Source organism: Rhinatrema bivittatum, chromosome 8 (assembly GCF_901001135.1).
Source record: "Rhinatrema bivittatum chromosome 8, aRhiBiv1.1, whole genome shotgun sequence".
Classification (NCBI taxonomy): Eukaryota; Metazoa; Chordata; class Amphibia; order Gymnophiona; family Rhinatrematidae; genus Rhinatrema; species Rhinatrema bivittatum.
In genome coordinates this window covers 144,996,386-145,012,683 of record NC_042622.1, presented here as the reverse complement: position 1 = coordinate 145,012,683, position 16,298 = coordinate 144,996,386, and the positions used below count along the sequence as shown (strand labels likewise).

At 44.4% G+C, this 16,298-nt stretch overlaps 1 protein-coding gene and 1 long non-coding RNA gene across 7 annotated transcripts in view; one reads left to right on the top strand and one right to left on the bottom strand.

Moving 5' to 3' along the window:
- The window catches only part of LOC115096524, a 49,352-nt gene extending 38,995 nt beyond the window's left edge, over nucleotides 1-10,357 (bottom strand). The window contains exons 1-2 of the long non-coding RNA XR_003858094.1: nucleotides 10,211-10,357; nucleotides 5,319-5,420 (exon numbers count right to left, since the gene is read on the bottom strand). This is a non-coding gene — a long non-coding RNA (uncharacterized LOC115096524). The remainder of the gene's footprint in view (nucleotides 1-5,318; nucleotides 5,421-10,210) is intronic.
- Nucleotides 1-16,298, top strand: part of FRMD8 (FERM domain containing 8) — a 112,140-nt gene that overhangs the window by 71,398 nt on the left and 24,444 nt on the right. For 5 of the 6 annotated variants that reach the window (XM_029611243.1, XM_029611242.1, XM_029611244.1 and 2 more), the window contains 5 exons: nucleotides 4,812-5,033; nucleotides 5,758-5,881; nucleotides 6,000-6,143; nucleotides 11,955-12,168; nucleotides 12,359-15,518. In XM_029611243.1, the coding sequence (XP_029467103.1) occupies nucleotides 4,812-5,033; nucleotides 5,758-5,881; nucleotides 6,000-6,143; nucleotides 11,955-12,168; nucleotides 12,359-12,477 (823 nt within the window). In that variant the 3' untranslated portion in view covers nucleotides 12,478-15,518. Of the gene's footprint in view, nucleotides 1-4,811; nucleotides 5,034-5,757; nucleotides 5,882-5,999; nucleotides 6,144-11,954; nucleotides 12,169-12,358; nucleotides 15,519-16,298 lie in introns of those variants that run through there. The other variant, XM_029611246.1, reaches the window with a different exon arrangement.

Below are 16,298 nucleotides of genomic sequence, written 5' to 3'. Positions count from 1 at the left end.
CAGGAAATATGCAGGGCAGCTACGTGGAAATCCCTGCATACCTTTGCTAGGCATTACCGCCTTGATGTACAGGCGCCAGTGTTTGGTTCCTTCGGTCGGCAGGTACTTCAAGCGGGACTGTCTCTGTCCCACCCTTTGTAGGGAAGCTCTGGTACATTCCATGGTCTGGACTGATCCGGTTACATCAGGGAAAGGAAAATTAGTTCTTACCTGTTAGTTTTCGTTCCCCGTAGTACCACGGATCAGTCCAGACGCCCTCCTGTGTTCTGTCCGCTCGAACTCTTTCCTGGTTTTTCCTTCTTATAGGAGTATTTTTGTGTTTCTGCATGGCTCTCTTGGATTCTCATTACAGGCACCTGAAGCAGCTTTTACGATGATCTGGAGTAGTCATGCAAGAGCGATAGTCACACAGTTAATTCAATTGTTCTATTGTTTGCTTGTTCTAACAACTTAATAGTTATCTCGTTACTTGCTTGACCTTATGCCTTTTGCTGCTTTGACATTGGTTAAACTGAAGGGCTGCAGGGTAGGCTCTGTCCTGATATAGGATACCCTTTCAGTTTTGGTCTGTCTCCATCTGCTGGACAGGAGGCTCAACCCATGGTCTGGACTGATCAGAGGTACTACAGGAACGAAAACTAACAGGTAAGAACTAATTTTCCTTTAGGCATCCATTCTAACTAGCATCCCATCTTGATTGTATCTTTTGGAAGAGTATATAGCAAGAATTGCTTTCTTCAAATTTAGAAGAGGAGAGTCATCCCTTGACAAATCCAGTTTGGTCTAGAGATATCAACCCCTGCATCACCCCACTTAACCTCTGTGCAAGAATTGCTGCCAGGATCTTTGTCCTGATTAAGGAGTGATATTGATCTGTAAGAGGCGGGAGAACTATTATCTTTTTCTGGTTTAGGAATCAGAACCAGTATGGCTAGATTGACCCACTGAAAATGTTCCATTCGTTCGAGCAGCATGAAATATATCACTCAAAGGAACGAGGATGGAGTCCCCTAAAATTTTATAGAACTCCATACCAAACTCATTGTATCCAAGAGCCTTAGCTAATTTTGCGAAATATTTTTTATTTCAACCTAAGAACATAAGAGATGCCTTACTGGGTCAGACCCAAGGGTCCATCAAGCCCAGTATCCTGTTTCCGTGGACAATCCAAGTCACAAGTACCTGGCAAGTACCCAAACATTAAATAAATCTCAAGCTACTGTTGCTTATTAATAGCAGTTTATGGATTTTTCCTCTAGGAACTTATCCAAACCTTTTTGTAAACCCAGTTACCCTAACTGCTGTAACCTCATCATGCTCTGACAATGAATACCAGAGCGTAACTATGTTCTGAATGAAATAATTTTCTTTGATTTGTTTTAAATGAGCTACCTGCTAACTGTCTTCTGTTTTATGTGCTTCTCTCTGACAATGCCACAGCAGTAGTTTATGTGGAGAAATAGACACCTGGAATCGAGGGATCACCCAGGAAACGAGCCTTGTATTTTTCAATGGAAGGAGAAGAATCTTCTGCAATTTCCATGACTCATATTGCAGGACTGGGAAGCATCCAGTCTGTCTCTCCAGAGATGTGCTGGTTCCTAGAAAGTGGGAGCTCAGTTGGTAGACATTTTAGAAAATATGACCAGGTGTGCATGTTGCCATTGATCCACTTTCCTCAATTTGCAAGGAATGTTAAGGTTCTTTGATTCTTCAGTTACCATTGAACGTATGACTCCATTCTGGTCCACCTGTGGTCGGAAAGACAGCTGTTTCTGTGTTCCCTCCCTGACTTCTGACAGTGAGGACATTGAGAAAGATAGTGAAACAGTTTTTGCAGATCATTCTAATGACTCCAGATTGGCTAAGCTGTCCTTGGTATGCAGATCATTCTAATTGCTCCAGATTGGCTAAGCTGTCCTTGGTATGCAGATCTTATGAGACTATAGGTTGGTTCTCTGATACAATTCTTAGGGATCATAATCTCCTAAATTAGGGTCTGATTCTCATAGAGATCCAGCACCATTTATCTTAAGACCTGATTCTTGATTGCATAGTAAGGGATATTTACTAGGTTGAAGGCTCGTAAAAATGCCATTTTGCTGTTTGTTTGAGTCTAGCGTCTGTTTGCAGCATACTTTAAGGCAGAGCTTTCCAAACTTTTCATGTTGGTGACACACTTTTTAGACAAACATAATTTCGTGACACAGTAATTCAGTCTACTAGCAAACCAGAGGTTAAAGGTTAAATGAACAAAATGTATTTCAACAATTTATGTATGTTTCCTTAAATATATACATAAATAAAATGTTTCACAACACAACCTATCTCATAATAAATATTTGCAGGCTTCCACTTCCTCCATGCTGATCTCGTACATTGTGAGATCGGCATGGAGAAAGTGCTACTCTTGCACATTCCCAAAGATTACATGTGCCAATCACTAAAAAGTAATTTTTTTTTTTACCTTTGCTGTCTGATCTTAGTTTTCTAATCGGTTGGTCACAGGCTTTTTTTTCCACCTTTCCTTTCTTGTTTTTTTGCCAATTCCTTTTACAGGGTCTTTTTTTCTATTTCTTTTCTCTCCATCTGTCTTCCCTCAAACACACAATCAGGTTCTCATTCTCACACGCTATCTCACACATTCTCACATATACAGGCTCTCACTCACATGCAATCTCACACATCCACAGCTCTCACTCTCACATGCCTCTCTCTCGTGCACATGCTGTCTCACTCTCACACACACAGGCTCTCTCACTCCTACATGCTCTCTTGCTCAAGCACAGGCTCTCACTGGCACATGCTGTCCCTCTGCACGGGTTGCCGAAGGATGGGCTCTTCAGAGGCCCTGATCTTCCCTGGTCGTGACATGGGATCTGCAGCGGCCCTGCTATCGGGTTTCCTCCTCTTCTCGGGCTGCCGCGACGTGGGATCCGCAGCGGCCCTGCTATCGGGTTTCCTCCTCTTCTCGGGCTGTCGCGACGTGGGATCCGCAACGGCCCATTAATGCTGCTCTTCTTCTGTACGCAGCAGATGCTCCTCCTCCTTCCTGCCCACGCGGCTCCGGCAACGTTTTTCTTCCAGGGCTGCACAGGCAGGAAGGAGGAGGAGTGAACGTGACCCTTTTCTTCGGGCCGTGGTGATGTAAGCTCCACCACTGCCTGCCGATCTTCCTGCTATAGTTCCCTGCTTCCACCGGCCCTGTGGACCGGGCGACACACCTCCACACTACAGGCGACACACTAATGTGTCCCGACACACACTTTGGAAAGCTCTGCTTTAAGGAATGGTCAGTATTGCTGTGGTGATCTGATGAGCCCAACATTATGGCCTTCTTTCAGAGAGGATTGCATTCAGGTTTGATCCCAAATTTCTCAGAATTTTCATGTGGCTGCTATCTGCTGTTAAAGAGGTGCCATTCGGAGGATTTCATTGTTTTTCGCTCATGTTTTTTTCATGTTTTCCTCCAAGGTGTGTAACTTCTTTGATCTCCTTTTAGATCCTTGACTCAGTAGGATCTTAATATGGTTCATAGAGCTTTAGTGGGCTTGCCATGTAAGTCTCTTTACATGCTTTTCTATAGGTTTTATCAATGAAGATGATTTTCTGGTGGCCATTTGTTCAGCTAAAGGCATTTCTGAATTACTAGCTTTGTTTTGCAGAAATCCTTTTCTGGACTTCTCATTGTTTACAGTGTCTCATAGACCAGTCCTTTTTTCCTAAATTGGTTTCTGTGTTCTACTTGGTGTTCATGAGAGGGGGGGGGGTGTCAAGGTAAAAAGTCAATCCAGTTATTTGATGTCCATCGGGTTCTTCTTAGGTGTTTAACAGTCATTAATCTTTTTTTCGGAAAACTGACATTTTAATTTCAAGGCTTTGTCAGGACAACCCAGCTTCTAAAACCTCTTTGGCTAGATGGTTTAGAAAAGAACAAAAGCAATTTATTCAGCTTATTTATTGAAAGTTTGGCAGTCTTTGGAGAGCCTTCATGCAAACTCAGCAAAAGCTCAAATATCTTCTTGGGTGGAGCTTCCCATTCTTGCCCTGGAGGGTATTTAAAAGGTGGTTACATTGTCTCTTACATTCTTTCACTAAACATTTCAGTCTGGATGTTCATGCAAAAGAGGACACAGCCTTTAGAGATGGTGTTCTCAGGGCAGCCCTAACTTCCTCCCTCCCACATTAATGGAGCTTAGGCACTTCACAAATGTCTGGACTGGTAAAGCAAGATAAGGAAGAAGAAATTTAGTCATGTCTGATAATTCCCTTTCCTTGAATCCTGCAGCACCAGACCAGGATCCTCCCATAAAGTTGGGCCCGCACAATCTTGGAAGCAGTGTACCTTGGTTTACAGAGATTGAAGCAACTAGAGGTTTACTTTTTACTTCCTATTTTCCTTTTTTTGTACTCCATTTATCCAAGAAGAATTTGGAAGGATGATTTCTTTGGAGGATCTTTGTGTTTCAAATTATGTACATGTTGTTTAAGAGTTTGAATCTTAGTTTTTACTTCCGAGGCTTTAATATAAGAATACTGGCTTTTTGCTAGAACTGCACCATGGTAACTACTACCAGTGATATCATCACAAGAAAAAGCTGTGTTCTGTCTCCATCTGCTAGAAGGGGTGAAAATCCACACATCTGGACTGCTGTAGCCGGAGTCAAGGAAAGGAAATTATCAGGCAAGACTGAATTTCTCCTTAGTTTAAAAAAAAAAATCATAACAAACCTGAGTGTAAAATGCAGAAGCCTTCTAAGGTTGATAGGAAATGGTAAAACATTTTCAGTACTGCCTGTTCTTTCCTACAGGGGGAAGTTGCAATCTTTTCTCCCAGGCTACCTGTGTAAGAAGAGGCCTGGCAGGCTGCTCATGGCGTTTCGAAGTCGAGGGGCCAAGCAAGGTAGCTTTGAGCAGACCCTCCTGGATACATACAAGCAGGTTACAGATGGCAGTGCATGTGAGGAGACCGAGGTGCTGAAGAAACATTACAGAGAATACCTGCAGAGGTGCCATGAACTGCCCTATTATGGGTGAGTGGTATACTTACTTCTTGCAATAAAAGGTGATAGTTTGGTTACTCAGTAGATCAGAGCATCTTTGGCAGGTTTTAATGTCCCATTCCCCTGGTAACACATTAGTGTTTCCCCTATTGTAAAATTTTTTTTATAAACCATCTGGTATATATCACATCTTCAATTCTCGCTGCAAATGCACTTGAGTCCAGTGCTCTTATTGTGGAACCTCAGTTTGCTACCATGGAAATATTGAGTCCATAAATATAACAATGTAAACAGTCGCCAGTTCAGTCACCATACCTGGAAAAAGGCTGCTTTTTGGGATGTCACTGGTGATGGACTGCTAAAGAACTCTGGTCATGAATTCTGACAGCTCTCAAGGGTCCAGTGGAATCAGACATTCTAAAGAAAAAATAAGGATAGCTCTGCATGTTCATACATTTTGAATTTTTGGTTTCTTATTTGGAAGGGCCTTCATTGTTTGAGCTAAAAGTTGCTATAGTCAGAAAGTGTGTAATGCAAAGGCACTGAAGCATGAGGATTTTACCTTTTAATAGGGAATTGAGTCTGAGGTTAGTTTTCTAACTGCATGGGGATATTTAGAAACATTTATTTTAGCAGACAATAAAATGGTCCAAAGTGCATGTTTTATACAAATGTAAATTAAAAAATTTGCTTGAGTATGTGAGTAAAACCATGGTGCTCTGCCTGCTCCATTTGCATCTGCTCTGATTTTCAGGTGCGCCTTTTTCTCAGGAATGATTGACAAGCCTGCTCAGGGCTTTTTGCATCGGGGTGGACGCAAGGCAGTGTCTGTGGGGATCAGCATGGATGGGGTGTATGTTATTGACAGCAAAGAAAAGGTAACATGCTTGTCAGGCTGCTTAACTTAGAACAGAGTAATTGGCAGCAACTTCCTTTTGGGAGTTTAGATTTAATGGGTTCTGTCCTGTCTGACCAACTGTCTATGCATGTCCTCAGCACCTGCTGCTTGGCCTGCATTTCCATGAGCTTTCGTGGGATCACACTTACCCAGAGGAAGAGGAGCACATTCTTTGGTTGGAGTTTGATGGAGACAATGAGGGAACACCAGTTAACAAGCTGCTAAAAATCTACTCCAAGCAGGTGAGTTTGGATTGCTGTTGTGGTTAAGGGCTGGCAGAGGGGTCACACCCAGTGTCTCAATGGCTGAAAGTCATTGGTTTTAGGGGGGGGGGGGGGGTTGCCTGAAAATTTCTCCTTTCTCCTCTTTCTTTCAGTTCAGTTGTAACCAGTGCTGGGATTCTGGCACCAAGAGCCTTCAGTTACAACTATCTAGGGATTTTTCCCCCGTTTTAATAGACTATTTTCCCCCCGTTTTAATAGACTATTTTCCCCATATGCTGTCATCATTAGAAATATTTTATAGTATAAAAGTCAATTTCTTAATTGGAGAAATCTTCTAGATCCATTTATGCCAGTATACCACTTAAAGAGAAGATTTCAACAGAGTTGCAATCATGAATCTGTCTGCATGAATTAATTGGCCATTTGGAAAAGGGATGCTAGGCATCCTCTTACAGGCTTAGCTAAAATGATACAGATCTCAGCCTCCACCTCTCTCCAAAAGCACTGAACCGTTATAATCACTATACATAAGAGATAAGATGCTTCCTTATTGTCCACCAGCCCAGTTCAGAGAGTGGATTTTGCATCCCCCCCTATATAGGGCACTAATTGTCTGCAATACTTCAGTATTCTCTGTCTTCAGTCAATGTTAGAGGTGTAAAGCCTGCAGCTTGCATGCATTGAGGAATTGTTGCTTCTAGGGAGCTTGCTGCAGCAGTTCCCTAATTGAGCAAGGATGAGCAGGAGGTCAGTGGCCCTATTTCTTTTTTATCGTGATCCCTTTCCATTGAGGAGGTAGTTGAAAGTCAGAAGAGTCTGGTACTCAGAGGACAAGCAAGATGGCAGTCCTCACACATGGATGACATCATCCGATGGAGCCCAGCATGGAAAACTTATGTCAGTTTCTAGAACTTTGAGCCTCACTGAGCATGCCCATGGCATGCATTATACCACGTGCCCATGCGGGGTCCCTTCAGTCTTTCTTTTTCCGCGAAATCGCATGGTCACAGTCTCACTATTGCAGGATTTTTTATGTTTCTAATTTTGCTTTTTCCCTGTACGTACCCGGATCAGTCCAGACAGCTGAGTTTTGCCTCCCTTCCAGCAGATGGAGACAGAGAAAAACTTCGAGAGTGCCCTCTCATAACTTGGTGTGCCACCTGCTGCTCCTCAGTATTTCTCTGTCTCCAGCAGATGGAGGTGGTTCTGATCCCAAGCGTGAATTTAAGTAAAAAAAAAAAAAAAAAAAAAAAAAAAAAAAAAGGAAAGAGAAGGGATTTCAGACTTTTGAGTCTCCCAGGGAGTTGTTAGGTCCTGGTGGGACCGTCCTCGATGGTAGTAGGTGGTGGACGAGCAAGGGTTGGGAACCCCAAAATTGGCTCCTGTCTTTTGGCCGGCGGGGTGATAGCTGGTGGTCCAGCTCCCTCCTCCTTCATCTTCAGCCTTTTGCAGCCTCTGCCAGCTTTTCAGGGAAGTATCCCTTTAATGTATTCTTCTCTCTCGTTTAAAAAAAGAAAAAAAAAGTAAACTTTTCTGCCACTGAAGGGAACTCGGCGGCAGGGCTGATAGGCTGCACAGCGGTTTCCAGGTGATTCCGATCTGTGGGGACAACTGTTTGGGGATTTCCTTCCCTACCGATTCTTATTTCACCCCCCTCTCATGGCTGCCGGTGACTGCCCCGAACTTCCTGCACCCATGCCGCTCACGAGCAGGTGCTTGAGCTGTGGGGAACAGCTGTCGGGCCGTGTCTCCTCGGGCTGCTGCAACCTGTGCCTCCCTGATGGGGAGGGCTCTTTGGGTGCTGTTTCAGTTGCGACAGCGCAGCAGGCGAACACTGGGAGGTTGCTTGCTGCTCAGCAGCTCACCGCTGACCTGTTCCCCCTAAGCACAAGAACAGCATCCATTTTGGGCACGTTTCGCATCGCGGAGAAGAGAGCTGTGGGGGATGAGGATCTTCCCCCAGTGCTCTCTCCAGCCCAGTGGAGGCCCATGAAGGGGGCTTCATGAGGAGGACCCTTTTTCCCCAGAGGGGAATTTAGGGGGTCCTGCGGTTTTCTCACTGGCATTTATTCTTTTGATGCACCAGGCCTTTTTGGCCAGTGGTGCCCCTAAGAGAGGACTCCCAAACCACCTGGGGTCTGATTCCCAGGGTGGATGATACACCGACCAGGATCTGCAAAGTGCAGGCCCCCGTGGTACGGGGGACCACATGGGACATTTGTCTGGACGATGTGGACCCTACTCTGCCCCCTGACGCCCTGAACCTTGAGGCCGGGCCTGATCATTTGCCCTCGGTGGAGGGGGATGATCCTAAGGTGGTGCGATTATTTCGGCGTGACGAGTTGGCAACCCTCATTTCACATGTCCTGGCGGAGCTCGGAATTGCGGAATCACCAGTGGAGCCGGGCCCAGATAAGGTGGATCCTGTTCTCATGGGCTTGAGGGCCCACTATGACTTTTCCTCTGCTTGCCATGCTCCGACAGATGATGCTCCGGGAGTGGGATACTCCAGAGACAGGCCTCAAGGTCAGCAGCGTGATGGATAAACTATCCCCTGCCACAGAATATCTTGGATCTCCTGAGGCTCCCGAAGTTGGATGCGTCCTTTAAGGAGGTCACCAAGCGCACGACTATTCCTGTAGCAGGAGCAACGGCTTTGAAGGAACTCCAGGATCGTAAACTGGAGGGTTATCTCAAGGATATTTGAAGTCTTTGCCCTGGGCATTCGTACTGCGGTTTGTAGCAGTTGCATGCTCCAAGCAGGCCTCTGCTGGGTGCAGCAATTGCAAAGTGCCAAGGATTTTGATCCCTCTGAGGCGAAGCAGGCCGAACGCTTGGAGGCTGTAGTGGCGTATGGTGCGGCTGGCCCTCTATGGTCTCTGCAGTGTCCATGCACATTCTGCTGTGGCTCCGGATTTGGGCGGCAGATGTTTCCTTCAAAGCTCAGCTGAGGGCAGTCCTCTTCAAAGGCAAACTTCTTTTCGGGGAGGACCTCGAGCAGCTGATCAAGAATTTGGGAGAGAACAGGGTCCATAAGCTCCCGGAAGATAGGCCTAGAGAACAGAGGCCCTTTTCTTCTGCCTGCTCCCGCTTTCGTGGCCAAAGGTGGTTTCGTCAGAGCAGGGACCCCATCTCGGGCCAGAGGCAAGCAATCGCTTCATAAGAGGCTTATTACAGCTTAAGCCTCCTATGCGGCCACCGGTCATGCCATGGGACCTCAATGTTGTCCTTGCATGGCTCATGCACACTCCTTTTGAGCCCTTGCATTCCTGCAAACTCATATACCTTACATGGAAAGTCCTTTTCCTAGTAGCCATCACGTCTGCTCGCAGGGTAAGTAAATTACTGGTCCTGTTGACCTACTAACCCTACACAAGATTTCTCCATGACTGGGTGGTTCTTCGCACTCACCCTAAATTTCTACCTAAGGTGGTAACAGATTTCCATTTAAATCAGTCCAGAGTCTTGCCCACTTTCTTTCCAAGACCTCACGCTCACCCGGGTGAGCAAGCTCTGTATACCTTGGACTGTAAGCGTGCTCGTGTTTTACTTAGACCGCAGGAAGTCCACCCAACTCTCTCTCTTTTGATAAGAACAAACTTGGGAATGCGGTGGGCAAGAAAAAACTGTCAAACTGGTTGGCAGACTGCATTGCATTCTGTTACGAGCAAGCAGGCCTTCCACTACAGGGACGAATGAAGGCACACTCAGTCAGAGCAATGTCAATGTCAGTAGCACACTACCGTTCAGTACCGATTGCTGACATCTGCAGGGCTGCGACATGGAGCTCTCTCCACACCTTCGCAGCTCACTACTGCCTGGACAAGACTGGATGACAGGATTCCGTCTTTGGCGAGCCTGTCCTAAGAAATTTGTTTCCAGTGTAGGAACCCAACTTGTCCTACCTCGACCCGCTGTGAATTTCAGGCTGCCTTGTACTTTCCAACAGCACCCCAGTTGTTGTGCCTGTTGCACATGTTGTGTGCTTGTTGGCCTGATTCGTATGACTCAGCCTGTTGCTTGCTATTCACCCATATGTGAGGACTACCATCCTGCTTGTCCTGGGAGAAAGCAGAGTTACTTACCTGTAACAGGTGTTCTCACAGATCATATCTTGTTATGTAGAATACTGGCAGTCTGAGTTCACATGGAAGCCTATAAAGGGTGATGTCAGCAAACCTTGTTAATCTGTCTTCATCTGCTGGTTGGGAGGCATAACCCATGCATCTGGTGTGGATAGACCATGGGTGCTCAAACAGGTTCTCAGGGGCTCCCCCACTAGTTGGATTTTCAGGATATTCCTTATCAATATGAATGAGAAATATTTGCATACAGTGGAGGCAGTGCATGCAAATAAATCTCATGCATATTCATTAGAGAGATCCTGAAAACCTGACTAGCTGGTGGGGTCTGAAGGACTGGTTTGAGCACACCTGGGCTAGACTGAAAGAAAGGAAATTATAACTAATTTCTCCTTTTCCAAGGAAATTTACACACATACTTTTGAAAATCCAAAAATATCCACATCACTCCAAACCCCTTCCCAGTTCCACCTTGGGAACACCTCCACTCAGTGGGGGTAAACTTGCATGCCTGTAGTTTGTGCGCATATACCTGCATATCAAGTGGGCAATTTTATAACGCATCATTTTCTGGGTAACACACCATTTTATCTGCGAAAATGACTTTGAAAATTATCCTCTATATATGGAACATTTCTAAAGATAATTCGTACTCCAATCTTCAAGCACTAAGGTGGTAATTTTCAAAAAGATTCTCTGTAGGTAAATAGTTGTTTATATGCAGGGGAAACCTTTTTCAAAATGCCCCTTCTCCCCAAATGCAAGTGAAAGGGCAACAATGAGGCTGTCCCAGCAAAGTATGCATGAGGTATTTGTTTAACTCCCCACACATACTTTGCCATCTGCAGACTTTTGAAGGTACTTAAAGTACATATGGTTCGCTGGTACAAAGAATCCATGCACCTGTAAACACTGTGAGGAATCTGAAAATTGGTCTCTAAAAAGTTTGACTCATCTTCCCAAATTCATTGCCTTTTGATGATTCTGCTGTGGGCTGTGAACTAGATACAAACGTAGGGTCTCACTTATTAAGCATTTTTCCCCTTAGATACAGAATGGGAGAAAAGCCTTATTAAATCAGGCCCTTGGATTTTAAGTCCCCTAAGGATGGGAAATACTTCTGGTACCTGAATGTAATCTGTTTTGGAAGTGACTGACTAGTCGTCATGACAGGTGGAATATAAATAAAACATTTTTTAAAAGTTTGTCCAGGTCCCAGTGGACAAGATGACACACAGTACTATTTGGCATGTTGACTTTTAGCTAATTGACTCCTTTGCCTGATGGGAGAGATGGAAGATCTTTAAGAAGGCATGGAGACTGAAATAATCTCCTCTCCTCCTCTCTTAGAAGTGGTTCCTTCCAAAGCAAGGCTGGAGCACATTGTTAGATTTAATGTGAAGAAAGTTGCACTGCTGCTTCCCTTGGTAGGATGTGTGGGTATACGTGTGTTAAGTGAAACTTGCACAGCTGCTGCTACTACTACTGCTAATTTCTCTAGCACTGCCCATGTTGTATCTCTTCAGTGAATATATGGTAGAACTTCTGGTTTAAATGTTAGCAGGCTAATGGCTTACCAGTCCTTAAACAAAATCATCCTTAGTTGACTATTTTTACAGTTCTATTTGACATCTATGGTTGTAGAATCTCATTCCTGAAATTGAGTTTTTCCAAAGGCGTGCCAGTTATATGCTGTGTGTATTGGGACTTTATGTTCCTAATATGCCTCTGCTCTCTCCCATCACAGGCAGAACTCATGAGTGGGCTGATTGAGTACTGCATTGATCTGAATGCCACTACAGAAGCTGCATCCCAGGAGACCACCAACGCAACAGCTGCCTCTCCCCAAGATCCCCCTCCTGTCTCGCAGCTTGCCGGAAAACGGGGAAAGCTTCGGCGGCAGAGCAGTGTGATATGTAACCGCATTCAGCACTTGGCCACCATAGACTACGTGGATGATGGTAAGGACCAGCTCCAGTTCTAGCTTATGGGCTTCCCACATGAACTCTGTCCTGTGATCCTGGCCTAGATGAGTAGCTAGATTGATGGGTAAATAGTCCTTCTGTCCTTTCCTTATATGTGGCAGGCATGGTAAGGGCCAAATCTCATTCGAACACCCTGACCGACCGTTGCTGTTCTTTTCACTTCCAGGTAAGGAGATAAAGCGTGTGAAACCCAGGCGTACGGCTTCCTTTTTCTCCCGCCAGTCATCGCACAGCCATGCCCCTTACTCTGCGGTGCAGGGCACAGAGGGCCTGGAACAGGGCTGAGTGATCAAGGACCAAAAGAGAAGTGCCTGACCTGAGCCAGGGTTCAAATTTGTACAGCTAGGCCACCCTGATCAATGGGCTGTTAAAGTGGAAGCACCTTATGATTTGGGCTGTGGCTGCTACCCAAGTGCTTGCTAAATTGCCCTTATCTGCCACCTGCTGCTGCTGGGTGGCTTGTGTTGTCCGTCCTTTCTCCCTAACAAGCAGCCTATTAAGTCTGGCAGAAATGCAGTGGCCAACGACAATTATAAAACCTGAGGCGGGCATTTTTTTTTTTTAATTACGTGGCACACGACCACCAGCATTCAATCCTATGTCAGAAATCTACTGTCCAACAGAAACGGAGTCAGCCACTTGATTTCCTCAGTAGAACAGCTAATTAGCCACTTAAGCCTGAGAGCTTTCTGCCACTCTGGGCTTGACCTAGCCCAAGGTAGGTGTTTGAGCTGGTAACTTCCACAACAACAGCAGCAGCAGCATACACAAAGCCCACAGCTGCAGCTACAACTCTGGGAACATTGTGCTAGTACACCAAATTGAAAATGGCCAAATAAAACTGGTGTTGGCCTGTAAATTCAAGTCCAGATACTGTTCCTGGTGCTGTCTTACTGAGAGCTACAAAGAGATTTTAACAAATGTTCTGTATACCCATTCTAACTTATTCCCCATCACCTTTACTTTATATTGTGTACTAGTAACTGGCATTGCAAATTAGTATTTTGGTTTCTAGTAGTCCGACTCATCTACTGTCCCTCTGTCCTTGGGTTAAAAAGTCCAGCTATCAAAGAATATAACTTACGGAATCTGGAACATCTTAACAAATGTTTTGTACAAGTGCCAAGGTTTAAGTGGGTTTTGAAAACCGTATACATAGAATTTTTAATCTTTCTCTGTGTGTGGTGGAAGCATCCATTTTGTAACCTTTGAAATCCTTTTGGAAGGCGTTACTTGTAACAGAGCATTGTGGAAAGAGCCTCAGTTTCCAGCTCTCCTGACCATGCTTCTGTGAAAGCACCAATTCCAAAGTTCAACCTCCTAAACGAAGCAGTGACTAAAACATATCAGTACGTGGTTCTGGGTTTAGCAGAGGTTTGGGTTAAAAATAGCAGTCAGGATTACTGGTTAGATTCTCCCAACCAAAAAGTGGGTAAAAAGGATCACAAAATGGATACATGCCACAAGAGTGCAAAAAGAAATGTAAAAAAATAGTAGTATTGAGACCCTTTAGGTACATTTAATGAAAGCTGAATGTTTCTGCATTAGTCCATATTTTGTGCCATATTTAGAAGGTACATACATTAAGTACACTGGATTAGTTAGGGCACAGTTCATAAAGTGTAGGTTTAGAGAAGAGTTTTTCCCCAACTCTATCCTACAGACACTTCTATCCAGTCAGAGTTTTAGGATATCTGTAATGAGCATGCATGAGAGAGTTTCACATTTTGTAGACAAAGTGTATTCAGATCTGTCTCATGCATGTTTATTGTGGTAAACCTGAAAACCTGACTGGATAGATGTGCCTTCAGGAGAGGGTTGGGAAACCTTGCTTTGAAAGACAATTTTCAAAAGGCCCTACCCAGGTACCTACAGTGTAACCTGATCAGTTCCCCCTAGGTTCAAAATTGGCCTCCATTTATCTGGCTGAAAGTGCCACATATGTTAGACATGCATATTTTTAGGCAGATAAAAAAAATTGTTTATATGGGTGTGGGTGGATCGGGGAAATAAAGGGCATAGAAATCAAATTTCAGATCTTATGCCATGTAGTTATACCCCTGTCCCTCTGCCTGCAGAAATAGCTGCAGGTGCAATGTATATAGGTACTTTTGTAGCCATGTGCCTTGTAGCTAATTTTCAAAGAGAGAGTGCCTGGACCTTGCACCTAAGCAGGCTACTAAAAATTTCCCCCTTAGTATACAGTTCCATCTGTCTTGTTCATTGTGCTTTTGTGATAAGGATAGCCCATCAAATCCACTCCAGGCCTGCCTTTCTTCATTAGCTTTTTCAAATCAAAAGCATTTTAAAATGACTGTACAGGGATGCCATGGTGTGAGACTGGATAATGCCTATGTATGTGTGCATCTGCGCCCCCCCCCCCCCCCCCATGATTCCCAACCCACATCTATTCATTTTAGATGGTAGAATCAGTTAAAATCCATCAACCTTTTATATTGATAATTGCAAGTATTTCCCAGGTTCATGAGAAAATAGACTGTTGTAGAAAACTCAGTCTTTGAAATGTGCTTTTAAAAACCAAATGCCATCAAGTAGAGCAGCAAATAAAAGGTGGTGATAGCTGATGATGATATGAAACCAGCTGTTGGTCACTACCTGATGATAGCAGCAGAGAGATGATAGGCGATCAGTAATTTCAGAATATAAAAAAGGTTACCATTACACTGAAGGGATGGATCCTGTTCTCCTAGAAAGGAGTATGTTTTCTATCACACTGCCTCAGATCTGTGTGTGCTGATCCCTTTGCCATTTAAAATTGCATTTCTCCACACGAAGTGCATTTAATAGTCTTTTCTTGACTTATTTATATTGTCAAAAGAATAAAAATGAATGATAAAGGTTAGGAAGTAAAATTAATCCATTCCATTTTATTAAACAGAATGTTTGCATAATTTTCCAGATGTGTCTATGTATTAAGCACATTCCTTTGCAATTATTGGGCAATCAGGTGCCTTCATCACCTTATGTGTTAGCACCTTCTATTTTTGTAAGTACTTGTACACCTCTGATTTGAGGCTTATGATTTCCCTCATCTGTCCTCCATTGTGATGCTGCACCACAGTGCTAGAACAATCTAATGATACTCCGTACTGCTAGGAGTAAAGGCTTGGGCATGGGATGTATATCTGAAATGGGGAAGGCCTTCTAAATTACTACCCCCACCTCTAGTCCTTGACCCAAAGTGCCTCTCTAATGTGCCTTCCTCTTGTACAGCTGTGCCTTGTTGTAAGTCAAGAAGTAAGAAAAATCCACTTGCCAATGCCAAAGAATGTTTTCACTTTAATAAAGCTTGATATTTAGAAGTGTTTGATCTTTTGTGTCTTGGAGCTGCAGTGTGTGGGGTTGACTTTTATAGCTTTTTGTTGATTTTTGTTTTTCTCCCTCTTCCTTTCTTGTAAACAGCCTAAACTCAAGTGCCTCCTTCAGACTGAGGCTACTGCTGTGGCCACTGATACACTCTGAATGGCCACTGGGTGGTAAAGTAACAGCAGGAATTGACTGTCTTGAGGAGTAAGTCTGAGCCAGCAATGGAAATCAGATCTCCTAGCTTCTGCAGCAGTCCCAGCTCCAGGACCAGGAGCCTGAGCTGGGATTGAAATCTAGGTCTCTTAATCCCTGCAGCACTTCTAGCCCTAGGAGCAGGAGCCCAAGCCAGGAGTGGAACAGGCCTCCTAATCTTTGCAGTGCTTCCAGGAACAGTAGCTAAAAGAGAGTGGAACCCATGACTCCTGCTTATACCTGAGCATCATGCACATTTATTAAACAAGTCTAGAATTCCATGACAATTTAAAAAAACAAGTTTATAGATGACAAAAAGAAAGGGTAATGTGCTGCAGTCATGTAATTCTAGACATTTCTCTTTTGTATTCTTTTTTTCTCCTTTTTGCTTTTTGATCTGCTGCCTTTTCCTTTCCCCTTCTCTAGCCTTGCTACAGCCGCACCATTCCCTGCACCCCCCCCCCAACACACACACACTGCTAATCAGGCCTACAGAAAGAGAGTGGCAGCGCCTCCTACTGCATACTCCTTAGCTGCTTGTGGCCTGACTTTGAGCTACATGAGACACTGTACTGCTGTGCAGTTCA